Here is a 12,428-nt window from a genome sequence, read left to right on the forward strand (position 1 = left end):
AAAAAAAAAAAAAAGACACATCATAGTAAAATTAATACCTTCTCAGCTTTGCATCGAAGCTAAAATCTAATTTACGAATAGAATTTTGTATCAATATATAATTTTTTGTCTTATCTCAATTTTATATTTAATAATATATTTTAATATAAAAAAAAAAAACACTAACTGTTTTTGGCATGATATCAAATAATATATATTATAACAAAGTGATCATAATTCAAAGAGTTTTTTTTTTATTAATTTTTTTTTTTCGATTATTACGACATTTTAAAAATAATTGATGTCTAGGGAAAAATAAAAAAAGTCGGCAATATCACTGACGAAGTCTACTATTTTTTATCCATCAAAATTTTATTTAGATACACCCTTAAAATCTACCATAAGTAACAATTTTTTTCTTATATTTAATTTTTATGCAAATAGTTTATGGCAATAGTTTATGAAAACAAACTAAATTTTAATCTGTGCATTTTTATTAAAGATCATTATTTAACAAAAAAATTGGTAATAGTATACTTAGTAAATAATACTGTATACACAAAATTTATATTAAATATCCTAGACAAATATATAAACTGAATTATAATAGTAAACTAATTTATTGTATATTAGGTGTATATCGAATCTAAGTGTAATACTTATACTTAATGTTCTTCTTATTATCATGTTTTAAATAATGAAGAAAATATTAGGATGACAGGAAACAAATTTATTTGCACAACTACAGATAGAATGTTTGGCGTGGCTTATGAATAAATGACTACTTACTCTTATGGAGAACAATCAAGGATAACGAGTTTTTATTCAATATTCCATATGAATTATGCATGAATTCTCAAAAAAAACAAAAGAAGATTATGTTGGATATAAAAGTGAGTATATAATAATTATTGCACAAGTACAATTTTAAATTATCATTTTCATTCGATTTCTAGACACTATAGTACCAATATACTTATTGACAAACGACGTTGAGAAGGATAAAACAATGACTATGTCCCAAAGGAAATCGAACTTTAAAATAAATGCCCAAGAGAAAATAATTCGATACCTAATAACCATTATCAAAGTTGTATACTACGTAACAACATCAATAGAATCTTGAAATAATATTGTTTATAATATTATACATTTTTTTTTTTACAAAACTAATAAATTTATTGTTTTGACATTTTATAGATAAAATAAAAAAAAGTAAAAATTTTAGAAAATTAACAATATTCCAAAAAAAATCTTTATTTTTATAAGATAATTTAATCTAAGCCGATCTGAATTTGGAACGCAATGGGACGGCATTGGTCTCGTTATTTTAAATACAAATATATAGATTAGGAACATTTTAACAAAATAAAATGTATTGTTTATTGTGTTCATACAAAATTTTATCTAGTATTTTTTTATAACTCCGAAGCGTAATTGTTGAATAAATACATTATTTTTACCTATACATCTTAGATATATTAAATTAATTGTGTAAGAGATACGTTAAGTAAACAGTAATAATTATTTTCATGAAATCTAAAATGTTATTAAAAATTATTTAATTTTATATTTTTTTAAAAATAAATTTAAAATTTATATTTTCTGGGGTGATTTTATTTAAACAAAATTATGATGGTAAAATACTGTTTAGTCTACTTTTTTAAAGTTTAAAATTAATGTTGTTCACTGTAACTACATTAATAACGAATAATGCGAATTCAGTATAATACATATGGACGAACACTCGACATATTGTTCGTAAGTTACACTATAATGGGATTTCAAACATTTTGAAATGTTCCAAGATAGCATCATGAATAAAATATCAAAAAATGTTCGGCAGAAATATTTTTCTTCTTCGACTTACACGTATAATCTAACCGAGAGTACTTTCAATTCCGCATTATTCATAAGATAGCCTGTCATTTATCTAATGTTCGAAAGGCCGAGCATGAGAAAAAACAAGCGAAAGTGTGACAACCATAGTTTTATGAGAATTATTTTTTTTATCAAATACTATAAATATTTCATTTGATAAGAAAAATTACCTGTAGTACTCAACTAAAGTAGTTCGATTATTACTTCTAATCGATTTGATTTTAAGTAATCAATCGTTATAATTGAATATATATAAATATATACAAATGAAAGAATATTTAAGGATTATAATAACCTTTTAAGTTAAATCACCAAGTTTATCACACTTAAAATAGTTTTATTTTTAAAACATAAATTTTGTTACTAAAGCACTTTTAGAAAATTAAAATTGATTTAAAAATTGAAACTTCGTAGAAGTGCAATCTACATAATACTCTAATTAAAAACAAACTTAAGAATCCTATTCTACTTTATAACTTATTTAAAAAAATGAAACATTTCTTTACCGTTAATTAAAACACAATTACAAATAGTATGCTCTCTTGATTTTTTAATTTAAAATTAAAATCTTAAAATTTAATTTAATTTTTTTTGTGCTATTTAAATTCATACGAAGAAAACTATGGCTTTATAATCTTTATAGGTTTTTTATTTATAACCTTTATCAGAAAAATAATATAAAACAATATTCAGAATATTATACCGATGTTTTCAGGTTTTTGTATACTAAACGTTGTTTGTTGAATCAAATTCGGGAGACAAAATTTTAGAGTAATATGTTGCAAATCGTAATGTAAATGTAATTAAAATAGACGTATTAAGTGAATTCCCACCTAAATAAACAAAAAGGAAAATAAAACTGTGTTGGAGCTATCAGTTGGGTTTTAATCTCCATATAAATCGACGCACATAACATACCAAACAAAACAACACCGGATCGAAGCTGGTGGCAAACATTTCTCCGACAGCTACAAAATACTAAAATGGTTAGACTAAAATTGTATAGAGAGTAAAATTTGAACGGTGGTCATTTAAGGCGTTCAAACAACAGTAAATAAAAATACTTCAACAACGACTATTTATAACTTGAACATCAAGAGCACTATTATATTAAGTACATTTTGGAGAATTCTAAATTAAATAGTAACAATCATGCCATATTCGATTATTTTATATATCGCTCTTGTACTAAATTTTAGTACTAAAGTTTATGCATAAATATAGAAAAAAGAAGAAAAAATGGTTCATTTCAGAAAAACAATAACATTTAGTGTGATTGTTAAACTTTTAAGAATTATTAAAAATAATTTTGAAATAAAAAAATATTTTATTTTCTACTTACCCTGATGTTGCATTTTGATCTATTTCCGGCCAAGACTGCCTACGTCTACAAAAAGCTTGAGGATTTCTTGGTTGAGATATTTGCCGAAAAGATCCCGTGCGTCTTGGACCTCCACTTGATCTAGATCCTCCACTGATACCTTGAGGTGTGACGATTCTTGGAATACCACTGACGCTGCCAGTACTAGCTGATCTACTAGAAGACGCTGTTGCTGCCGCTAAAGCCGCTGCTTCTTCTCCGTCCGTTCCCGATTCTTTAGATAACGAAAATCTCTTAGGACTGAGATTTAAGTTTGCCACACTACTTGTGACTATTTGGTGAAGAGACGTAAAAAAACTCATAGTTCAGCCAAAATTGATTAATGATCACTTCATTCTAATAAAACATAAACAAATTAAGTATTATATTCTATTGATTTTAATAACAATTACAATTCATTTTTAAATCTAAGCGTAAACAAGTATTATTACTAAAGAATTTATTGAGTTTTAATGAAAGTTGTTTAATTTTTTCACAGTAACGCAACATGATAATATTTCATTGTACATTTTGGCGAGTTCTTACAGAGTGATAGAAATATCATATTTTCCACTTTTTTTTTACAAATGTAATAAAAAAACAATTAATTTGTCTATTTATGATAAAACTAAATTATTGTAGTAAAGTATCGACATTACCCAAGCATAAGAAATGAAATTTATCATTGCATTTTTATTTACATTGGCTTTTATTACAATAAGATCCAATACACGGCATAAATACAATACACGAATGATTATGCCATGACCAAAACCTTTGAGATAAAATCGTCATGAGAGTTGTGCCCTCTATATCCAGAGGTTTTTATTTATATCATTAAATGAAGTTATTATTATGGACTATTAGATATACATAAAAATAGCTTTTTTCTTATTAAGTCTATTTCAAATATTTATTTTATTTTAAAATAGTACCTCGTTTAATTTACTTGCATAAATGTATAAATTTTAGTAATTAATAAGACATTAACTTTACTAGATTTATAAGTGATACGATACAGGAACCCTATTTCCATTCTTATTGTTATGCAACGATTGTAAGTTATACATATACAGTGTTTCAGATCTAACTGACAGCGTTTAAAATTTAGAATTTTCAAAAAAATTATGTTTTATCCTATTATTAATGAATAATAAAAAAAATATGCTTTGAACGTGGTCTAACAATACAATAATTAATATTAAAAAAATTCAATGGAGCAATAATTGAATCATAATTATAAACGTAGATCTGAATCGCAAAAATAGAGTACAATGAACATATACACAGAAATATTTTTGATTTTATCACACATACGATTCACACAAAATGCTTGTATCATGTGACAGCACATATCTGTATTTACCCATCTTAAAAATGTTAATAAAAGAGATAATATAGACATATTGACATACGAATTGATAAACTTCTTTTGTCTACGAATTAAACATAATAAATACATTTATACATTTTGCGAATTATTTATCTATAAAAAAATATATACACTTACAAACATTACGAAAAAGTATTTATAAACTTTTATAAACTATTATATTTTTATAAGAATTATTTTAAATGACTAAATTTGAGTTATTTTTAAGTTATGTATGAATACTATTTGTAAATTATACAAATAATATAACAATTTTTATAAGTTACTTTAGGTTCAAAATCTACATACATTTTACAAAAATAATTATATATAATTCCGGATTAAATTAAATTTCTATTTTATTTGTGCGCAATTTTATATTGCAATTTGTTTTATTTTCTTTCTTTTGACATTTTCGACTATTATTTGATAAAACATAAGATCCGAATGATACAAAATAGGATACTATTTAATCTTTAAGTACAAGGAAGATATATTATTGTCTTATAAGATTAGAAAAATCGTTATTACTTAAACATGATGTATTCTTTCACATCAAAATTATAGTGAGTATATGAGGTTTTATTTTATTAACCTTCAAAATAAACAACATAATAACAAATAAATACATTTTATTTTTTCAAATTCGTATAAAAAAAATCAATTTTCAGTAAATACAAGTTATCAGGTTTAATATTATGATATAAATTCTAATTTTATATAAAACAAATTACTTTAAAACAACAATATTATTAACAATAATATTAACACAATATTTTGATTTTTCAATTAAAATTCGTTATCGATTTAAAGTTTATGTGTCATAATTTTATTCAATTGACTTATTTTTAAAAAGGAATGTTAAATTTTTTAATTATTTTGTTTTTAATAAAACTAGTTTGAATGGTAAAGTTATCTTCAAAATTTTTACTTTTTACTCGGATGAATAATGTCGTAATATACTCGTCACTATTATAACATGGGATATTTATACATTATATTCTTAGAAGAACATAATCCTTTTCAAACAAAGAAATTTAAATAAACATTTAAGAGAAATAGTTAACAAACTCATACTGTTTAGTTATATTGGAATATACACGATTCTCAGCTTCAAATCGAAGCTGAAATAATTACAGATTCCTAATTAACTTTTAAAGTTGCCCGTAAAATATACCTTTAAACATTACTTTTCTTACGATTAACTTGATATTTACAAATAGTTTAATAAATTCAAGAATCTATGTATAGTTATGATTTACCGAGAGAAGTTTCTGTTTATTTTCTCTCAGGGAAAACTTTCAATCACGTACTACACTCTGTGACAAGAAACATCTATGAATAACTCATAAGTCTCGATAATAATAGTTTGGCTATTCAAAGAGTTAAGTTATAAATAATACAAGTTTTACAATACAAAAGTTTTAGTTAAATTTAAAATGAAAAGAGTTTTAGTTCGTTGTTACATGATATCAAATTGCATACAAAAATTACAAATTTTCCTTTTAAATTTAAAGCTATTGATATAAAATTAGATAAATTATGTTATTAAATGAGTTAGTGTATACGTAACATTACAAAGTTGACAATAAGCATTGCATGTATTAATTTATTAGTATACGGCGTTAATTAATTGGTATTTGAATAGCAAGGAATAATAAAAAAAAAAGTGAGTTAAAATGAATGATGAATATTAGCTGAAAATAAGCCTATTCTATTTTTCTAATGTTTTCATTTATTTTATGATCTAAATCAAAAACCACCAAGAAAATAAAAGGGAGAAAGTATAATATTTAGTGCACAAACTTTTTAAATGTAAGAATTGTAAATAGCTCAAAGCTATATGGTACGAAAAACATTCTTTAAAACAGGAAAACGTTATAAAAGCTCAAGTCATGTTATTGTTGTAGAAAAAATTTCCAGAATTTTCAAATAGTTTTTGTATGAAAACTCAATTGAAACAAATTAAATTATATATAGAATAACAATGTTGTTTGAATTCGTACTATAGAATTTTTTAGTTAATTTAATTAAATTTTATATAAAAAATTTAAAACTTTCTTAGTAAAATTCTAGTTGACATTTAGTATTTTGGAGTCACTACTCAAACACTTTCCATTTATTATCAAGTTGTATTTTTATTAAAGTAATCAATAGGCAAATAAAATGAAATCCCATAAAGTACGGTCGGTTGAATAAACTTGAAGGTGAGCTATAAACTAAGAAGAAAATTGCAGTTAAAAAATAATAATAAATTCCTTTGAAACGTCATCAAACCAAAACTACTGATTTTATGGAACACCCAGATGGTTCAAGTAAAATAAAAATATATGTCAGAATGTTATCTATATAAAAGCTGAAACTAATTAATCAATTTATATTCAAATATTTTCTATAATGAAATAAATGTTGTTTATGGATTTTTTTGTTTATAGCTAGGTATTTGTTTTATAATAAGTCATATAAATAAATAAATATAATTTTTCAATTCGTTATACATAGATTAAAAATTATATCTACCAATCTTTTTAAAAAGAGTTAATATCAAATTGCATAGTTCAAAATGTTATTTAAAATAAGATATAATATAGTTGCTACGAGTAACTCTCATTAAAATAGTCTATAACTGAAACAGATCTATTTAATTAATTGTTTTAAATATTAAAAGTAAAACTAATTGCTGTTAGTAATTACTTTTAGTTTACAAATTGTTTTACTATAGATTTAATTTTTAAAAAACTTGTTATATTGTTGGATTTTTAAAAATTTATATGTGGCGAGAATAATGATGGACTGTATGATATACACATCAACAAAATGATTAATCGTTTTGGCTCGACGTTTTCGTATAATGTATTACATTATCTTCAAAATAATAATTATATGTATATGCACAATAGGTGTATTGTCAGTTGAAGCGTATTTTATACAAAGCATACAAAATAGAAACAATATTAATTAAGTTCTATCCGAATAATAACATCATTATTATGTCACCTACTCAATTAAATTTTGACAGGGTTTTGTACTTATGATTTATATGATTGTTTAAAACCCAGTCATAAGATTTTGAAAAAAACGTACTACTATTTATTTATTTTCAACAGTTAAATTCAAATTAAATATTTAAAATTAAAACTATATTTAAAATAATATTAATAAAAAACTAAAAAATGTTTAACTCAAAAAGGCACAAAAGAACGTGGACACATAAGTCGGGAACAATGTTACCATTATCAAAACACATACTGACTCCCGACCGGAAAAAAAACCACCTTATATACCCTTAGTGACGTTATCACAATTATCACATTTTATCAGTTTACATAAGTTTAATAATGAATTTTTCAGTTGGCCAAGATCTCAATTAATTAAATTGTTCTTACTTTTAAACATTTCTATTGTCTCCCTTATATTAATTTCTTTGTAATTGTTTAAGTTTTTAATTAATTTTATGGTTTTAATGGATTATGTGTCAAATAATGTTCAGCCACCGGAAATTTATCAACTTCTTGATTTTTAATGTTTCTTAAGTGTTCTTTAACATTATATATATATATTTTTTTTGTCCTACGTAACATTTATTACAATTTTTACATTGTATTTTAAAAATACCCGATTCCCCCTTCTCCTACTGTACCTTTACGGTTACCTAATAAATCTCTTAAATTATTACTTTTAAATATTACTAAAGCAATACCAAAATTCTTAAAAATTCTAGCTAGTTCATTTTAATTAAGTGAAAAATAATACTGTAGTAATAACACTATATTTAAAAGCACATTAAATTAATAATTTAACTAATAACAGTACCATGGTCATTCTCGCAAAAGGGGGGATAAGTTATAGAACCCCCTACGATGAAAATAAATATATAGTAAGATTTGTTTTGGAGGGGGTAGAAAAAAAATATCTTATATATCTCTCCCCAAGACGAAACCCCTTAGAACCCTACTGAACAACAAAATTCTATTATTGCAAATACAGATAAAAATACATCAATGCTGTAAGTTCTAGTGACTCGTAAAATACATACGTTATACTTTAATACATAGATAGTTTATTTTTTGATAAAATTTAATTTACGAATTTAAATCAAATACCATTACTTTATGAGTACCACTAATATAGTCACAATTCTTTTACGTGTATTAAGTGATGTATTTGCGAAAGACCTAACACAACTCTTAAGAATAAAGGAAATTTTATTCTATAATGACATTCGCAAGTGTTTTTAATTTTCATAAGAACGTTATTGATTTTATTATAAAGACGAAATAGTCTAGACCAAACAAACCGTAAACCCGTGTAAATAAAGAAAAAAATACATTACAAAAAGTAAATAAAATTACTACGTTCTTCCACTACTATTATAAGACATAAAAACATTGAGATTGCGTTTTAAAAATCAAAAGTTTATACGAGTTTAAAGTATAAGATATGGTAACAGCAAATGGAATNATACATTACAAAAAGTAAATAAAATTACTACGTTCTTCCACTACTATTATAATACATAAAAACATTGAGATTGCGTTTTAAAAATCAAAAGTTTATACGAGTTTAAAGTATAAGATATGGTAACAGCAAATGGAATTTCGTCTGAAGCATCTCTACAAAAAACCATAACTGTTAAAAAAATAATACTATAATTAGCTCTAATATTTTAGAAAATATTTTGTGAGGCAAAGTTAGGGAATTATCTTGTGTATTACTTCTTAGACAATATTTAATGACCTAAATGAACACTAAAGTCCAAAATATACTATTTTCTATTATGAATTTTTTATTTTTGGATTTTTGTGTATACTATAGCTTTTATTCATAACCAATATGTAATTGATGGTTGCAATCTTAGTGTAGTTAACCATGTGAAAGACTTAGGTGTTTTCTTATCTAGCGACTTAACATTCTTAAAACATATTACATATATTTGTAATAAAGCTTCTAAGATACTAGGATTTTTAAAACGTAATTGTAATGAATTTCAAAATATAACATGTTGGAAAACCTTATATATTTCACTAGTACGGTCTATTTTAGAATATGGGTCTATTATATGGTCACCTTATGTGCAGAGTGATATAAATAAGATTGAGTCCATTCAACATCGTTTTTTAAACGTAATCTCTTCTAAAATTAAAAATAATGAAATTAATCATAAAAAGTTACTTGAAAATCTAAAAATGCATTCTCTTTTGTGTAGAAGAAATTGTTTAGATGTTTTATGGATTTATAATCTACTAAATAATAAAATCAATTGTCCCGAAATTTTAAACTTAAAACCGATGAACGTTCCTCAAGTATCTCTCCGTTCCTATCCAATGTTTTATATATCTATTCATACACAAAACTATAGTAGAAACGCTCCGGTAAATCGAATGTTGAATTTATGTAATAAAATAAATAATTTTGATTTTTATCATGATTCTTCAACATCATTATGGTCTATTTGTTGTAAAACGTTTAATTCATAATACCATAATTACATACACTTTTTTAGCTAACTTGTTTGTAACGTATTTAGTATTATTGAATTTTTATAATCATTTAATTATTAAGTTAATTTCACTATGTACTATTTTTATATTGTATTTGTTTTTTTTCTATGTTATTATCTGTACTAATTGCCTCACAGGCGTAATCATCCATTATGATGAAATAAATAAATAAATATATTATCTTTTATCTAAAACTTTTGGAAAATAATTTATCGTGAACATTAAATGATAGTCACGGTTTTTTATTTATTTTTAGACAATAATAAGTTATCCTACAAAACATGGTATTACAAATGATAAAAGTCTTACCACTTTTATACATTTAAGAAAAAAAAAATACTGATAAAATTATAGTCAAAGAGGTTTTTATGCTACTAGTAAACACTTTTTTTTTGCTCAACAATAGCGACAACAAAACCTTTGTGATGTCTTATCAAGAATCTTATGAGTATAAAGATTCTTAATACGATAGTCTTCGTCTTTATGGAATATAAAATCACTCAAGTGTATTAACTATCATAGATAATTGGAAAATCAAAGAAAATTACTAAGCATTCATAACATAGTGTTGTGTAAAATAAAACTATACGAAAGTATTTAATACAAAGACTTTTTATGGTAAATATCGTGTAATTTTTGTAATTGGTAAAATATTTAAATTAAGATCACAAAACACTTTTAGAATAATAGTACTTCAAATAAAACTTTCTTTTAAATAAAAAAAATTACCTCATAAATGTTTTAACCGCACATAATTTTTTTGATATCCATTATTCACAAAAAAAACACAACTGATATGAACATAATTTGTTGAAATGAGATAAATGAAATAAAACAGGTACTTTAAATAAACAGTTTACATATTTTAAAAATATGTAGGAACTTTGATAAGCTCAGATACAATAGTGAAACATAATAAGAGAAATAAGAAAAATTACATTGAAATTTTGACAATAATTTCTTATGCATAAAATATTTTTATTGTTTTACGCTATATATTTTTAGTCGCATAATTTTTAATTTAATTTATTAAAACTAATATTTACACTGTGGATAATAATTCAATCTTCTCGAAATGGTATTGTTGACGTTTTAGTGCTACACAATTTGAATTCACAGACGATATTTTTAACTTACTAAGGTTAAAGTGTTCTCCTTTATTGATATGTTAAAAAAAAATCATAAAGCAAACAAAAACAAAAAAAATTCTTTTGTCTTATAAAGTTATACCATTTATCTAACATGAATTTTATGTTTATGAGAAAAACTGTATTATTACAGGTGTTGCATAAAAAACATTACTTCTATAGCTTTTCCTTGTTAAAGTTAAATATTATTTTCTTTATACATAGGCCTAAAATAATTATTAGGTAGAGTTTGTTAGTTGTTTACTTTATATTATAAACATTGTTTGAATTTAGATAAATAAAAAGCTAAGAAATAATTTAGCCTTAAATACTTGGCTTAAAGCACAACGCCTGTTTACGAAAAGTAAACTACAGTCAAAAAGTATGACCATTAACAGTTCTACGCCTACGTATTTGAACGTTAGCTCTTTCATCCTTTTTGCATTCAAATTTTAGGTAAAACGAGTAAAATGTATTTCAAGCTTTCGTGCGTTTCGGAATCAATCGAAAGAAAATAAAATTGAACAAAAGCATAAAGATGTTTAAATTGAATAGTAGTAACCGAACGTTTGATAGATATGAGTTTTTATTCTGCAAGTTTGTGGAGGAGTTGATCATCACAAAAGGTAAACTTATTCATTATATAGGTAATTAATAGGGTTTGTTAAAATTTTACAGATTTACAAAATATTATTCTTAACTAAAAAATAATGTAGAATTTATTCTGAGAACTTTTACAATCAGCAGGTTAAACTACATGACTGTAATTCATAAAAGAACACCTAAAAAATGGATAAAAGGTGTCATATTATTGTAACGTTAGACACTGTCAATATCTAAAGGCGAACGAGTTAAAAATAGAAACAAGAAAATCTAGTGACAAAGTAAAAATGTAATTTGTGTAGTCACAACTTCCAGAAATACGTAAGCGCAATTTCTATGTTATTTTATGTTTGTACTAAAGTAAAAGTGATGATTATAGCATGTTAAAGATATAAAGAAATAACTTTACCGTATCAAAATAAAAATATACATAAAAGCAAGTTCATAGTATCAATAAAAGAATAAAAAAGTACACCTTGGATGTGTCTAAAGATATTAATATTTAAGCAAAAAAACTTGAGTTTTCATATTTTTTAGTGATTTCTTTTTTTTTTTCTTCAATTTGTGCAATAAATATATGTTATTTAAATTATATATAATCCAAC

General features: G+C 23.9%; 1 protein-coding gene across 6 annotated transcripts in view; it reads right to left on the minus strand.

Annotated features, from left to right (window-relative positions):
* LOC126904245 (BAI1-associated protein 3) overlaps window positions 1–12,428 on the minus strand; it is an 84,407-nt gene that overhangs the window by 39,425 nt on the left and 32,554 nt on the right. For 5 of the 6 annotated variants that reach the window (XM_050683076.1, XM_050683098.1, XM_050683087.1 and 2 more), the window contains exon 3: window positions 3,203–3,577. In XM_050683076.1, coding sequence (XP_050539033.1) covers window positions 3,203–3,543 — 341 coding nt within the window. In that variant the 5' untranslated portion in view covers window positions 3,544–3,577. Of the gene's footprint in view, window positions 1–3,202; window positions 3,578–10,822; window positions 10,947–12,428 lie in introns of those variants that run through there. The other variant, XM_050683110.1, reaches the window with a different exon arrangement.

Source organism: Daktulosphaira vitifoliae, unplaced genomic scaffold, assembly GCF_025091365.1.
Source record: "Daktulosphaira vitifoliae isolate Bord-2020 unplaced genomic scaffold, ASM2509136v1 Scaffold_1, whole genome shotgun sequence".
NCBI lineage: Eukaryota > Metazoa > Arthropoda > Insecta > Hemiptera > Phylloxeridae > Daktulosphaira > Daktulosphaira vitifoliae.